The sequence below is a fragment of the Grammomys surdaster genome, unplaced genomic scaffold (genome assembly GCF_004785775.1).
Source record: "Grammomys surdaster isolate TR1022 unplaced genomic scaffold, NIH_TR_1.0 172, whole genome shotgun sequence".
NCBI lineage: Eukaryota > Metazoa > Chordata > Mammalia > Rodentia > Muridae > Grammomys > Grammomys surdaster.
The window spans coordinates 3900973-3917190 of record NW_021604620.1 but is presented as its reverse complement, the minus strand read 5'-3'; the positions used below and the strand labels follow the sequence as shown (position 1 = coordinate 3917190).

At 50.6% G+C, this 16218-nt stretch overlaps 1 protein-coding gene across 9 annotated transcripts in view; it reads right to left on the bottom strand.

Annotated features, from left to right (window-relative positions):
* The window catches only part of Scn5a (sodium voltage-gated channel alpha subunit 5), a 76754-nt gene that overhangs the window by 24060 nt on the left and 36476 nt on the right, over positions 1–16218 (bottom strand). For 4 of the 9 annotated variants that reach the window (XM_028767403.1, XM_028767407.1, XM_028767406.1 and 1 more), the window contains exons 14-19: positions 13883–14056; positions 12380–12736; positions 8781–9221; positions 7386–7547; positions 4620–4740; positions 3793–3947 (exon numbers count right to left, since the gene is read on the bottom strand). In XM_028767403.1, coding sequence (XP_028623236.1) covers positions 3793–3947; positions 4620–4740; positions 7386–7547; positions 8781–9221; positions 12380–12736; positions 13883–14056 — 1410 coding nt within the window. The remainder of the gene's footprint in view (positions 1–3792; positions 3948–4619; positions 4741–7385; positions 7548–8780; positions 9222–12379; positions 12737–13882; positions 14057–16218) is intronic. The other 5 variants (XM_028767405.1, XM_028767409.1, XM_028767408.1 and 2 more) reach the window with 2 other exon arrangements.

Here is a 16218-nt window from a genome sequence, read left to right as displayed (position 1 = left end):
ATGTGTGTATGCATGTATGTATGTATGTGTGTATGTGTGTATACATATGTCTGTCTGTATGTATGTGTATACATATGTATGTATATACGTTCCTATGTATGTATGTGTGTATATATGTATCTCTCTCTGTGTTAGGGATATGTGTATGTATGTATGTATGTATGTGTGTGTGTATGTATGTATGTGTGTATACATATGTGTGTATGTATGTGCACACATATGTATGTATGTATATGCATTCATATGTATGTGTGTGTATATATGTATGTATCTCTCTCTGTGCTAGGGATATGTGTGTGTATATGTATGTATGTATGTATCTATCTATCTATCTATCTAGCAATCAATCTATCTCTGTGCTAGGGATCAAAGCAAAGTTTGCATAGTATAGTTCCCTGGCCTCTAGTTTGGTATTTATAGCAGCCTCTTTATCTGTAGACTTGTTTTTAACAGTGGTGCTCATTTCCCAGGACTTGTGTGATAATTAACTGAAATTAATATTTATGAAATATTTAAAACAGTGCCTCGCAGACAGTTCTACTTAAGTGTTAATTATTTACTTTTTTTTCCTTTAACGTCTTTTACTGTCTTGCTCTTCCTGCTTGATCTGTCAGGAACCTACCACAGGGAAGATTCAGTACCAGAGCACTTGATTCCTTTTTTTTTTTTTTTTTCTGTTTTTTCTCCAGTAGTTTTTTTTTTCTTTAGGCTTAAATACTATGCAATCCCAAGTAACGATCATAATATATTTTAACTTTAAAAAAAAATAATGTGTTTATTTTTATGCGCATGGATGTTTTACCTGAGAGTGCCTGTGTAACATGTGTTTGCCTGGTGCACATGGAGGCCAGAAGAGGGCAACATGTCCCCCGAGACTGGAGTTGCAAGCACTTGTGAGCTCCCACTTGTGTGTAGGGAATCTAACCCAGGTCTTCTGAAAGAGCAGGCAGTGCTCTTAACTGCAGAGTCTTCTCTTTCGCTCCAATATTGCATTTGTAGATGCATTTTACTTTTAATTACATATATGTGTGTGTGGTATATGCATGTGGACACAGGTATTCATACATGCTAGAGCTGTTGTGTCCTCTGGAGCTGGAGTTACAGGCAGCTGTGAGCCACACCATGTTTGTGGGGACATGGACACCGTCTGTAAGAGCAGTGTGTGCTCCTAACTGCTGGGCCATCTTTCCAGCCCCAATAGTTGTACTTTAATTGTAGGTTGGGACCTTCACTGTCTTATCTCAAACTTTTTACCTTGAATTAAACATTGTCTAATATTAATACACCAACAAAAATGCCCTGACTTCTGTTGACATGTCTGTTAATGGGAGAGAAAATATCTGGCTCTGAGAGAAGAAAATAATTCCATTGTTAATTAATCTATTTTAACGTGGGAGCTGAGAATTACAAGCATGGACTGCTGTTGTAGGGGACTAGGGTTTGGTTTCTAGCACCCACACTGGGCAGTTCACAACCACATGTGACTCCTGGAGGATTTGACAACCCCTTCTGGCCTCCGCTGACTCCTGCACACATGTGCGGGTAGACATAGATACACACAGAGAGATACACAGACATATATGTGCACAAGACATACACACCACACACATAGACACAGGCACACAGACACGGACACGGACACAGACACATAGAATCTTCATTGTTAAATTGACCTAATCTAAATTTACCATAAAACTCCCTTGGCCACATCTGTATGTTTCCAGACAAGATTAACTGGGCAGTTAAATCTGTTCACTCTTAAGTGAATGGTGTTATTCCCATAGGTGGGGGGGGGGAGTGTAGGCAGGAAGAAAAGGCAGGATAAGGGCCAAAAGCCACCTCTCTCTGCTTCTGGATCAGCCCAGATGTGAGTAACAGCCTTGTGCTCCAGCCCATGCCTCCCCAGTTGTGATGGATTGACTGTGTACTCTCACTATGTGACCCAAAGCAGGCCTCCCCTGCTGTGATGGACTGCAGGCTCTCACTGTGTGACCCCCAAAGCAGGTATTCCTTCCTTAAGGTGCTTTTGATCAGGTATCAAGGAGAAAAGTATAAAATATACATCCATAAGGCAAAAAAATAATGAAATTTGAAACTTTCTGAGAGCTGATGTGACACCAAAATTCCAGATATGAGCATTCATGATATTTGACTGTAGGCTGTTCAACTGGTCATTTTATGCAAATGGTCTCAAATGCCCAAACCCCTAGAATCAGAAACACTTCTGGACCCAAGCATTTTGGATAAAGGAATTCAACCAGCTCAAATTTTGTTTTATGTTTAGTATTTTTGAGTCGGTTTCTTGCATATGGCTGATAATTTTTTCATGATCAGAGTCCTTTTCCTTTTAAAAAGTGAATTTTATCCAGTTACATTTATTATTAAAATATGCTTGATCTTGCTTGGATATATAATTTTCTGTTTTCTACACTTCCTCTCAGTTTCTTAATTTTTTTTTAAGATCTCTGTTTTCTTAAATTTTTCCCCTCAGCACTTTGGAAGGGATACAGTTTGCTTTCTGTTAAACAAGTCTATAACTTTAAACAACACATGCAGACTTCTTTTCCCCAGTATATCATTGACGTGGTTTTTTAGCAACAGTGCTTGGCTGACTACCCTGATTAGATTCACCAGATGCTTGCCAAAACTCCTCCTCACTTATGCCAGCCTGAAATTTTCCCTCACAGCCCAGACTAAATGGCTCTGGCTGCCCTTGTTTGTGGCTGTTTAAAAACAAAACTTGTTAACATATTGTCAAATCATACTTCTCTGAAACCTACGGAGACTTGGCTCTGGCTGCAGATGGTAAAACAGCGGGCCGGCTGCAAGTCATGGCTCCAGGCCCGCTCTAAAGCAGGGAGGGGTGCGCAAAGTGCTCCCTCTTTTTCTGTTGCCAACAATACACGTGCCTGCCCCCCCACTTCCTCTGAGTTACTCCCTGCTCTCTGGCACCTCCCTCAACCATCTCTAGGGCTGGCTCATCTTTGTAGATGGCCTATAGGCCCAGAGCTGGTGCTTGTAAACCAGATGGGAATTCTTTGGAGGGTCTCACTGCTCCTCCTTGGTTGTCCTCTACTGTGAGCCTCCCTCCATGCTTACTCTGGGGAGTCCTCCCTAGCTGCTCCTCCTTCACTTGACTTCACCACTCAGAGTCCTCCCTTCCATTCTCATTCTGTTTCTACCTCATGCTGACCTTTGACCTCTCAAACCTGTAGAGTCTGGTTTCTCCAAGTAGAGTGGAAGACCCCAAGGCCAGAAACACAGAGAGCTTAGAAAGGACAATCAAATAAAAGGTTAAGGACACATCTGCCTTACTACACCGGACCCAGGACTTTTGAATGGTGGAGGTGAGTGACGGATGTTTCCACAGAAGTTGATGCACTCACAGAACGTGACAACACATGAACTACATGGCTCAGCCTGTGGCCCACACAGAAGGCATGGGTGGTATGGAGCTGCTATACCCCATCAGTCATGGCTGTGGTTTAACGGCCTCACAGCACATCTGGTGCTGAGGGCAGGTGGATGAGCTCCGACGTAGGAGGCTGGAAATCCAGAGAAAATAATTTCCCTTTCATGGAACAAGGCAGTGGGCTGGACACAGGGCAGGGGCTGGGCCCTCTTCTCTGGCCTGCATAGCCGCTGTATATGTTGGAGTTCTGAGCCTGCTCTGCTCCAAGGTGCCTGGGAGCCCATCCACAGAAGCACCTGGTACTCTAACCCAAGATGTTTCCCTCAGGTTCCTTTCCTCTTGTAGCCCTCCCTGCCCGGCCTCACATCCCCAGGAGTTACCAGCGCCCCGCTACTGAGCAGAATCATGAAGATGATGAACGTCTCGAACCAGCTGTGCTCCACGATGCGGTAGCAGGTCTTGCGTAATCGCCACCAGACCTTCCCTGGGGCCTGCGTTGTGTCTACCATGCAGCAGGGACAGCGTCGGACGCAGCCTGTTGGAGGAGGGCGACAGGCCTGTGAGCTCTTCAGTCTGATGGCAGAAGGCTGCCTGTCTGAGGGGATGACCGAAAGGTTGGGATGATGGGGTACATGGTGTGGGGTCAGAGAGCGGGAGGTCTGCGGGTGCTCTCTGCAGAGCCACACACTCAGCAAACTGGTTGGACTGAGCAGGGGGTGGGGCTGGGGATGGCATGGCTGCCAGCCTGTTCCCCTTAGGAAATGAACTCTGGAGATACTCATCTCCCATGATCTACCCCCTTGGGTATGGTGGATCCCTAACTGACCACCATCACTGCAGCGGCATGTGATGGAAAACCATAGCTACCATCCAATGCACCCATTCACAGAGGTGTGCGGGTGTCAGTCACCAACATGGCCGTATACCACAGCCACTTGGGTAGACAGGGAAAGACTCCATGTGCAGGGCGTGGTGGACCTGGGTTAAGCTGGCTCACACGTGCCTGCCATGCCACCAGCATGGGGCTATCATCCCTTAGTGATATTGTCCAGCCCTGCACCATGGGCAGACCCACTATGACCCATATCACAGGGGAACGGTAAAGGGAAGCAGACTCCAGCTCAGGGTGAGGAATGGCACGGCCCAGGTGTTGAGGAACTCTTGGTTCTCCTGTCCCCTCTGGGTGTGACTGAGAACTGCCCAGTACCTTCAGTAAAGCAGTCTTCTGGATCCTTGACGTCCTCACCAAGGTCTGGGATTTGCTCCAGTAGGTCGGCGGTGTTGGTCATGTCAGCGGTGCTACCCTCCGAGTAACTGTCCTCGGGGGTCTGTTGGGGAAGGGAGGGATGGTGTGGGCTGAGGACCAACCTCCGGCTCCAGCCTATCATCTGGGGGAGGCTTAGGTTGAGTCCAGATGGCTCCCTCTTTGTGCGCCCGTGACTCTGAGGTGGAGATGGCTCAATGCCTGCCACAGAGCCACTTAAGGAGAGTAGAGCAGAGGCTGGGTCTGTGGTTCTGGTGTGTGGGGTTTAGGGCTGGGGTGTGTTGGAGTGAGGGGATTTGGGAGAACTCAGGTTAAGGAACACATCTAGCTTGGACAAGACAGATAAAGTGGGGGTACAGTGGGAGCACCCATTGGTACGCAGACATATTCAGAACAGAATCAAAACCAAGACACGGGCACACAGCCAAGACACAGGCACCCAGCAGCAGCTCAGACATGCAGAGAACATGCCGGCAGCAGACCATGCTTCCCACTCAGTTCACACAGGCATTGTACTGGGACACAGAAAGTAATGGAACCTTTTCCTCCCCGGCCCTAGGCCTTCATAACTTGGTTGGTTCCCAGGGAGGCTCCAGGTCAGCAGTTTTCAATCTTTGAGTTGCAACCACTTCGGCAAACCTCTGTCTCCCCAAATATTTACATTACGATTGATAACAGTAGCAAAATTATAGTTATGAAGTAACAACGAAATGATTTTACGGTTGGGGGTGACCACATGAGAAACTGTATCAAAGAGTTACAGCATCGGGAAGGTTGAACCACTGCTGTAGGAAGGACATCTTGTAGCCTGTGAGTGTCTGTGCCTTGTGGCTGAGGGTAATGCCACTTGTCTGTGGGTAGGTAGAACTCTCTGTCCTACCACTGTGAAACCTAGCTTAGCTGGCTCCTCTTCCAGAACAGTTCAGCCAGTGAACTGCCAGCTGGGGTGGTTGCCTCAGGCCTTAATGTGGGACAGCATACGGGTCCAGCTTGATGCTCTATAGTTCCTCACTAGCACACACTGAAGTCTCCTTCAGCAAACCTGCTCTTGGCCTTGGTCTAGCTCCTCTCTTCTCCGAATCTGCTTCTCTTGTGTCCTTCCTGGCCTCTCTAGGGAGCACTGCCCCCACAAGTCATTTACACAGAGGTCCCCATCCCTACTTCTGCTTGTGGGGAACAAGACTTATGCCTGAGGCCAGTCTAGGCTCTTGATTGAATGCTGCGGCCTGGCTCTTGTGGCTCTTGCTGCCTTCTCTCCCCTTCCTGGGATGAATCCCTATGCCTGCATCTGTACTTCCTGTTTCTTGTCACTTCTGAGGTTTGTGGTCTGAGACTAGGTCTCATGGGAGGTGACAGCCTGCTTGGAGTGGCCAGAGGGGTAGGGCTCCGTTTCTTGGACCATACTCTTGAGGCTATCTCAGCTGGAGTTTTGCAGGCTCAGAGCTGAGCAAGTCTCAGAGGGCTGTCAGGGAGTTCTCAGGATCCTACTACAGGATCCTTCTCTTCCCCTCTTCCCTCCTTTCTGTCTGAGACAGGAATTCACTGCAGCTGCAGCTGACTGTGAACCTCTGATCTTCCTGCATCCACTTCCCAAGTACCAGGATTGCAACTGTAGGCCGATATTCCCAGTTTATGCAGCGTTAGCGATGGAACCCAGGGCTTTGTGCACTAGGCAAACACTCTACCAACCCAGTTACAGGCCCAGCCTGGAGGAAGTCCTTTCCCTGGGAACACCATAGCATTTTTCTCACCTCCTCTCTCGGACCACAAACATCTGAAGGGAAGAAACCGAAAGCTCACACTCTCTCCTGAGGCTTGGGATCCCAGATCTTCCTACTCCATGTTAAATGTTAGGCCATCTAGGGAGAAGGCTGACCCGCATGGTGAGGACAGTCAGCCATGATGGTGGAGCATTTTAGGGCCTGTCTTACAGGACCAAAGTCACAGGCACTGGGCTGAGGTCACCTGGCACTCTCTGAGCACATGGCTTCCTTTCCACATGCTTGAAACAAGTGAGGCTGAACAGCACGGCTGGCCCTTGGCTTGGGGGCTCAAAACTCAGATACGCAGAGGAGCCAGGCAGGTCACACATGCAATCAGGCAGGTGGTGTTGCGGCAAATCAGAGAGCTCCAGCCGGAGGCTGGGGAATGGCTACCTCCTGTCTACAGCATGATAGGACCACTCTCAAGTTTTCAAGAGAAACAAGAAATGTGGATTTTTTTTTTAAATTTTAAACACAAAAGCTCCCGAGTGTGTGGCAGTTAATTCAAAGCAAAGCCTTTTTGTGGCCACAGTAAATCCTGATGACAGACTGAGATGCCCCCTCCCTTCCTTTTAGTTTTTGCAGGGAACACAGGGAAGAGGCATCAGATGACTGATATTGTGAGAACTGTTCTTAAGATCATTCAAGTCCCCTTTGGATACGGGGAGTCACAGGACAAACGCTTGCCGATTGGCACGAGAACACAAGGGCAAAGCGTGAGGAGAAGGGTGAACACGTGGAAGGATTGGCTTAGTCGGGCCTCAGAGTCCTGAGCTGGGGTGGGTACCATCTCTCCCTGGCATGACACTGGTTTCCCACCCTCCTCTCTGTAACACACCTCTGTGCTGTCAGTGACACACTTGCTCTGGTTCCCCTTAGCAAATGTAGCTGGTGCTGTGGCCTCTCACAGCCTGGCCCTGGCCCCAGCAGCAGATCCCACTGTTACCTCACCACACCCCAGGGCCAGGGGCTCCGCTTTCCGCTCTTGCTGCCAGTCTGCCTGAGATGTACTGGCCTCAGCTTCAGAGGACGTGGTCTCTGACACCTGGCTCCAGGCCCTGGGCTCCTGGGGGGCCTCGTAGCCACCAGACACAACTTGGGATTCCTGCTGAAAAGACCCCATGAGCAGAGCCCAATCACCCAGGCAGAGGGTCTCCAGGGTCCTGGCCTTGTGGGGTGCAGCCCCTGCCCACTGCTTCCTGGCCTCTTCATGAACCTCCATCTACCAAGTACCCCTTCCTCTGTTGACTTGGGTCAGTAAGTGAGAGGTTCAGGGTAAGTATGGGCCAAGCTCAGCATATTTAAGACTCCCTGAAAGAGTGCAGCTGGATCATGACCATCTTATGAATGCTATCAGCTCTCCTCAGGAAGATGCACTGACTTCTAAAGTTCTGAAGATACTGCAGTGATTAGCCTGCACGGATTCCCACAAGTCACACACGCAAGTGCCCGCACATGGCTGAGTGCACACACACATGTGCACACACACACACACACACACACACACACATGCTCGAACTCATGCATGCATGGACGTTCGCACACTTGAGTATGCACGCACTGAGATAAGACCCATCTCCTGTGTAGGAGACACTGGAACCTGTGGTCCTAGTAACCCCAGCCCTCCCTCACTCAGCCACCCGTTAGGGCCCTACAACTTGAGTCCAAGTCTGGACTGTGAGGCCCTCTGAGGCAGGAGAAGACAGAACCATGGACCTGGGCCCAGATACTGACAGCTGAGAAGGTAGCCAGGAAGGGCCACCAACACGAAGGGGAAACTGGTTACGCTTGACCTAGGGACCTAAGGACCAGCATGGAGCCCAGCTCAGGTCAAGGGAAACCTGAGGGACAGACACTCTGCTTTGGCCAGACTCTGGTCCTAAGTGTTAAAAATAACAGGTTGAGAGATAAGATAGTGGTGTCTCCAACACCTCCATCTCAGGGATACTTATTTTTAAATCTCGGAATTAGCCTCAGGCATGGGAGGAGGGGAAGAGATGGTTGTGAGGTCACCAAAGCGATGCCCTCTCTCACCCGGACATCTGTCTCTGTTGGTTCTGTTGCACAATGGTCAGAGTTGGGGGTGGGGTGGGGGATGGAGGTATTTATCAAGTATGACCATGCCTTATGGTCCCTGTCTGTAAGGTTAGCCAGGGATGAATACTAATTAGCAGGATAAATGGGCAAGCCGGAGTTGGCACCCTTCTGAGGGTCCAACTGCTGTGGGGCTTCTCTCCCCGTGCCACTGCTGAGGTAGTCTGGTTGAGGCTAGGAGCTGCACTCTGGACTCCATATAAGCAGGTGGCTGTCCCATCAGGATGGGGCTAGGGGGATGGCTGACCTGTTTGCTGGACTCTTCCTCTGTGCCAAGGCTGTTCTCTTCATCCTCTTCCTGGTCGTCAGTGTCTGACTCAGCCACTGCGATGGGAACACACACAGGCTCCGTATCTCCAGGGGTGCCCTGGCCCGGTCGCGTGTCTTCCTCGAACCGTGTTTCCTTGCGGGCTGGGGGTGCCTTCTCCACCTCTGGGGGTGGTGGGGACCTGGGGGCGCTAATACAGCTGGGCAGCTGGCTGTGGGTGGCAAGAGCGGAGGGCTTCTTGGGTCGCCGCCGCAGGAGCCCACAGCAGAAGTCCCAGGTGGTCCTCTTGACGAAGCGCAGGCCCCTCTGGATGCGAGCCAGGGCCAGCTGGAGGTTGTTCATCTCCCCATCCTCGTCAGGGGCTGTGAGGTTGTCTGCACTGAAGGAGCTGAGCAGCAAGGCCAAGAAGAGATTCAGGACCTGTTGAGGAAATGGGTCAAGTTCACCCAGGCACTGTCAGACTGGAGGGGAAACTGAGGCCCAGAGAGACTTGAATACTCCTGATGACAAACAGCTCAGAGGCACAGAGCCCAGGATGCTGGGCTCTCACCCAGCCCCCTCCTTCTCTTCCGTATGGAAGCTTCATCTATGAAAGGAAAATGAATTAAAATTCTTTCTGTGAAAGGTTCAGGCAGCCAGAGTGCAGATTCAGGTCCTTTGTACTTCAGCTCAGGGTTATGGGGAGAGCCTCTGTTCATCCCGTGTTGAGGGCTACAGATGAGAAGACAGCACGGGGCTTGCCCAGGGGTTACACAGGGAGACGGGGAAGAGCCTTCACCAGGCACCAGCAGCCTCTACATTCAGGCTTTCCTTTTTCTCCCCCAGCCTCTCTGGACTAAAGAGGCAGTAGGCACAGTGGGGAAGGGTGACCCCAGGTTCCCTCCTAGGAAGTGGGGAGTTAGAGATAAGGCAGAAGGTCCTCAGAGAAACCACTCCCAACTTAAAGAGCTTCGAAAGGGCTGGCGAGTCCCTGGGTCAAAGGGAAGCATCAGCTCTGTCTCCTCACAGAGGCGGGCTACCTGTTGAGCATCCGTGGCTGCTGACAGAGCATTCTGCCTGTCTTAAGATGGTCTTAGCACCTTTCCATGTGAGGGTCACAGGAAAGCGAGTGGAGAAGGGACAGTGGCAGGAAAGGAGATGGTGAGCTCGTATGACTGTGGGATGTGACACATCTGGATTATCACTGTGGGACAAGTGTACTGTGTGGCCCCATAGAGGGGAATGAAGATGGCAGCAGGCTTGTAAGCACTCCCTGGCACCAGGTGTCTTCTGTCAATCCCCAGAAAAGAGCTCAGCTGAAGGGGCCCTGTGGCCAGGTGGCCACACGAATCTCTGAGCCCCTGCCTCTATCTCTCTTAAGAGCCTCAGGGATACACCCCACCACAGGGAGTCCATATCTGCCAGGAAATGGAGGGTGAGCATTCTGGTAAAGGTGGTCGTGATGGTGAAGACCAGGCCTCAGTAAGAAGCCATTGATTATAAAATAACATGCATTCCCACTGCCAGCCAAGGCTAAAGGTGCTTCTGTGCCAACTCTACAGAGAAGTGACCACTTCTGACACCTGGTCACCTTTTCCATGTCCTTACTGGGGTCGCAGGATTCGATATTAATCAAAACTGCTATCAGTGCTGACCTCCAGCCTGGCCCCTGGCTTCTGTCTTCCGGGTCTAAGCACAGCCTGAATGTTCCTGCTGCCCACTGTAGGTCTTCCTGGTGGCCCACATCCCTCACCTATTCCTGGTCTCACAAATCCTAACTCTGTAGGGAGTCTCGGGTCTAAGCTTCAGGCAAGATAGGAGGCCCTGTCCACCCACTCAGGACCCGAGGGCCTCCCATCTCCAGCTTCTGAAATTTGGTTTCTTCCAGGGCTTCCCCGTCAATCATGCATGGCTCCCAACCCTGCCTGGTCCTTTCCCATTTCAGCAGCGAGCTCCAGCTTGCATCCACCCACGCGGCTGGCCCCAGCAGCGGCCCAGTTCCCGAGGTGGCAGCGTGGGCTGGCAGTAGCGTCCCTCCTCCAGAGCCTCTAATCTTCTTGTCCCCAGGCAGATCCGCTCAGAAATGGCAGGGCTCTGTGTAAGGGGCGGCTCAGCCTGGCATCATCGGCCTGAGCGCTGGGCACATTTTTGCTTTTGCTCTCTTTTTGGAACAGAAAAGAGTCTGGCAGCCCTTGGGGCCAGAGAGGGGATTAAGTAAGGCTCTACCCCAAGGGGCAGATTTGAGGGGACAAAGACAGATGATGGGCCCTTCAGCTTTATATCTAGGGACCGAGAGGATGGACAATCTGCTGGGTCCTGGCCTGGCCTGGCCTGGTTGAGGCAACAGGATTTAGAAATTTTAGGCGGGTTTGGGGAATGGCTCTGCAGTCCATGGGTGGGTAGGTCTGTGAGCAAGCTGGAAAGTGGATCTAAGTGCCCCTATGCGCCTATGTGCTGGCAAGACACTGTGCTGCCCAGAAGGGGCATAGTAGTCACAGTGGGGCCAGACTGTGTAAGTGCCGTGTGTTGGTCACCTATGTATCCAATGAGGTGGTCCCTATCCTGAGCCGATGACTAACTTTAACTTTGTCTCTTCTAAGCTGGAAGCCTTCCTTAACTTCCCAGGGTGGGGAGAAATGGCTCTCATGGATTCTTCCTTGGGGAACTGACCAGTTATTTTTGTCTGAGGGTTATCCCCACATCTCTCAAGTTGGCTGAGTGGCACAAGTGTTTGAGCTAGGCCACGCTTCCCTCTGTAAGCCCGCCAGCAACCACCATAATGTTTGGGCTGCAAGAAATGCTTAACAAGACTTGTTACTCTGAGTAGAAAACCATATAGTAATTCACTGCTAATGAGTGACAAGTCAATAAGCAAGTGAACGAATTAAAAACAAGCAAATAACGGATACACATGGAGAAGGTGTGCAGATAGATTAATGAGAAAATGCAATGACTAGTTACCGAGTCAATGTGAACCACTAAGTGAACCGCTTGCTGGATGGACCAATGAATGAATGGAGGCAGTGAATGAGGGGTGTATGGGTAGGGTGAATAAGGGATGAATGGAAAAGGATAAATAAGGAATAGGTACGGATAGGGGTGAAGGAATGAGTGGAGGATAGTGGAGAGGGGAGAGATGAGTGAGAGATGAATGGGTGGGTAGGTCTATGAGCAGGCATGAATGAGTGTGTGTGAATGGGAAGTTGGCAGACAGATGACTGAATGAGTGAACTGGCAGACGGATGAATGGATGGATGGATGAATGGATGGATGATGAATGGATGGATAGATGGATACATGAATGGATGGATGGATGGATGGATGAATAGATACATGAATGGATGGATGATGGGTGGATGGATGGATGGATGGATGATGGATGGATGATGGATGGATGATGGATGAATGGATGGATGGATGATGGATGGATGGATAATGGATGGATGGATGATGGAAGGATGGATGGATGGATGGATGATGGATGGATGATGGATGAATAGATACATGAATGGGTGGATGATGGATGGATGGATACATGAATGGAAGGATGATGGGATGGATGACGGGATGAATGCATTCTGAGGCCTTGGCTGACTCACCACAAGGTTGCCAATGACCATGACAAGCAGGAAGACCAGTAAGCACAGCGACTGCCCAGACACCTCCATGCAGTCCCACATGGTCTCAATCCACTCGCCACAGAGGATGCGGAAGATGATGAGGAAGGAGTGGAAGAAGTCCATCATGTGCCATCGGGGCAGCAGGCCAGAGTCGCTGATGCGGTGCCTCAGCTCTGAGTAGTTTTTACCAAAGAGCTGCATGCCCACCACGGCAAAGATGAAGACAATGATGGCCAGCACCAGGGTCAGGTTCCCCAGGGCGCCAACGGAGTTCCCGATGATCTTGATGAGCGTGTTCAGGGTGGGCCATGATTTGGCCAGCTTGAAGACGCGCAACTGAGGAAGGAGGGAGAGGAGGCGCCTTTGTGGTGGACCTGGGTTGCTGTTCCTCATGGACACTATTATGTATCCAGCTCTTGCCCAAAGCCCTGGGATGCCTGTTCCCTTAATGCACACCTCAATTAGTTTCTGTTAGGGAATTTCTGCTGATTTTTGGCAGTCTGTGGAAAGCCTGTTGGGCTCCAGTCTGAGCCCATTTCTCTGACTTAGCCCTTTCTCTGCCTCCACACTAACCTCCTTCCTGTTACTCTCATCTCTAGGGCTTCCTAGTGGATTCTCCCAGCCTGATCTGTCCTTCCTCTCTTGGACCTGTTCCCATCAGATACGTTAGGCCAGCTAGAGCCATCTGACTCACCCAATCAACCGCCATCTTTCTTTCTTCTCCAGTCAGCACAGAGAAAGATGGCAGGTACTTCATATTTATTGGGTACCCAGGCTGTCCCAGGCCTATGCTTAGGATGGATTGACTTAATCTGAATTCCTAATAGCCACGTAAGGTTGGCATGGTTACTGCCCTCTTTTGGTCCTCAAAGGAAAAGTGACTTGTGTAAGTTCCTTGGAATGGGACCAAGATTAGAGCTTAGACCCAGGATTTCCCTGTTGCTCCCACAGAAACTGCCACAGTTCTCCTCTAGGAAGCTGTCCCTGATCACACCACCCATCCCAAGTGGCCCTCAGGCATTCTGAGCTCCAAATGTGATCCACAGAGCAGATTCAGCGACATCTGAGATCGACTGAATCTGCCTCTGCAGTTTTGAAAGATCCTGGGTAATTTAAACACTTGCAAGTTTAAAAAATGCAATGTCCCGAGTGAGCCAACCATAGACCTGGCTGTGCCTATTGACTTATGGCTTTGGAGGACTGTATCTCCTGAGTTTTGTCTCTTATCTGTGAGCCGGAGACGTCTTAACACAGACCCAACTCCTGGTTCCTTTTGGGTGGTATATGACAGGCTCCGCAACTGTCAGCTGTTTCCCCAAGGAATGCCCACCTCCACCTGATATCCCCACACTGAGGCAGGCACCCATGAGCATTTAACAGTGTCTTGACATCATCAGGACATGACAGAGCAAAGCAAGAACATCTGGACAGTGGTTGCAGAGAGGAGCCCCCCCACCCCCTGCAGTGGGTCCAGGCAGATACCAGACGGAAGGAGCGTAGCACAGACAGGTTTCCCATGCGGGACAGGCCCAGCTCCATGAGACTGAGGATAACGATGATGCTGTCAAAAATATTCCAGCCCTGCTGGAAGTAGTAGTAGGGGTCAAGGGCAATGATCTTGAAGGTCATCTCCGCTGTGAAGATTCCTGTGAAGACCTGAAGAGAGAGCAGGAGTCAGTGGGTCCTGAAGACCCTGGCCAGCAAGCACCCTGCTTCCTGACTCTTGTCCCGCCAGTGTCTTCCCTGAGGCCCCTTGGCGACTGGCCAGGCTCATCAGCTCAGAAACAACCCATATTCTTCATGGTCTCTGCAGACACATGGGTCTAACAGCCACCTACAGGGGCAGCTGGGGCAACACACTCCAGAGATCTTCGTCCTTGCTTCTGCCTCTCTCCAGGTTTCCTTTCTCCTCAGAAAGTGCCCTTACCTGCTGAGCCATCTCCCCAGCCCATGTGTATTTAAGAAAACTCATCCAAAAACCAGATAAGGAAAGTATCACTGTCCCCATTTCACAGGTAAGGAAACTGAGGCACTGAGAGACAAAGTAGCTGTCTAGGGTCACACAGTTAGAAAGCTCTAGAGCCTGTTGAAGGACACAGTCACAGGTTGGCCTGAACATGGTCTGTAGCCCACATGTGGCTGAGGCCCAACACAACAAATAAACTTAAAAGTTGAAATATATATATACATATATATATATAATACACACACACACACACACACACACACACACACACATATATATTTCCTAGTTCTTGAGTGTGAGCTTCCTAGATGACAATATCATGCTGCAATGTCCAAGGCTGGACACACTCTCCCAGAGACATTCCTGAGGGAAGGAACAGAGGCTGTTTTCCCAGGTTTACCAACTTGTGACAAAACAGCCTGACTTTGGCTTGTGGAGCCTGTGGTGTTGGTAGGTAGCCGTGACACATCCCAAGGCCCTGACCACCATAATCCCCAGAGGAGGGTGTGTCTGCTGAGGTTGTAGCTGGTAGCTTGGCCATGGTGAGGAGCTGGTGGATGGCCCAAGGAGGCACTTGGGAGCTTCTGGAAGGGGAGGGTGGTAGGTAGCACACCCTAGGAGGAACTTGTACAAGGCTTGCAGCGAGCATGGAGACAGGGGAGGCACACCACAGGGGTCAGCATCCAGCAGGTAGGTTAGCTGGCCTGGGTACCATTAGGAACTCAGCCAAAGCAGAAACCATCTGTTCAGATGGGGCTCTGAGGAAGGCTGTGGGAGGGCTTGCCACACAAGCTCCAGGCAGCCCCATGCTCACTGCTGAGAAAGAATTGTTTCTCAGAGAGGACCTCAAGATCCTTCAGCTCCCCCAAAATATATGGGCTGTCCTCTGCCCCTCCCCCAGCACACAAGCCTGTTTCCATAGTTTCTCCATGTCACAGACCCCCATCTCCTCAGGTCTCCTCATCCATCTGCTCTACCCACAAGACTCACTGCCTTCAGGTGTGTTCAAAAGCACTGAGTCGCTGTGCTTCCTGACACGTCTAAGAGGCCTTTCAAGCATGTTCCTCAGCCCCTCCCCCTCACAGCATCAGTAGCATCTGGGCATCTGTATTGAGTAGATTCTGACGTGCAGGGTACGTACTCCCCATCTGGTACCACGATGCTTGTTTCCGTGCCTCATGGGAGCTTTGAGCACCCAGCCTGAACCCTTACTCAGCTGTACTCAGACCCCTGTAAAGCACTCAGCATTCCTGAGAGTCCCTAAGAGAGGCCACTGGCTACTCCTCCTTCAGGACACAGGCGTGGACTTCCCTAGAACCTGCCTGGGCATGTGAGAGTGAGTATGTTTCTAAGGCCTGTCTGAAGGGCTCGTGGGTGTTACTCCTCAGTTCAGGGTGGCAGCGGTCTGCAAAGGCTCCTGCTCTCTGTCTTAACGAGGCTCCCAGCTGTTGGTGTATAACGTGCAAAGGAACACAGAATACCAACCAGATGTGTGGCACAGAGACAGCTCTGATGCCCTGTGACCTTAGGCCAGCTTCTCCATCTATGTGAGCCTCAAGTGGGCTTCCTACCTCCCATGAGTCCTCAGCAAGAAGCTGCCCTATCAGTGCGGATGGAGACTTCCCAGCAAGTGGGAGACTTTTGGGGAATCTCAGACAGCGGAGCTTGGAGTTTGAGTGAGATGATTCTACTGTTAAAAGCACAGATTGCTCTTCCAGAGTATCTAGTTCAATTCCTAAGCACCCCACATGGAAGCTCACAACTGGCTGTAACACCAGGTCGGGGGTCTGACGCCCTCTTGTGGTCTCCTTGGGCACTGCACACACTTGGTATATATACAGACATATAGACA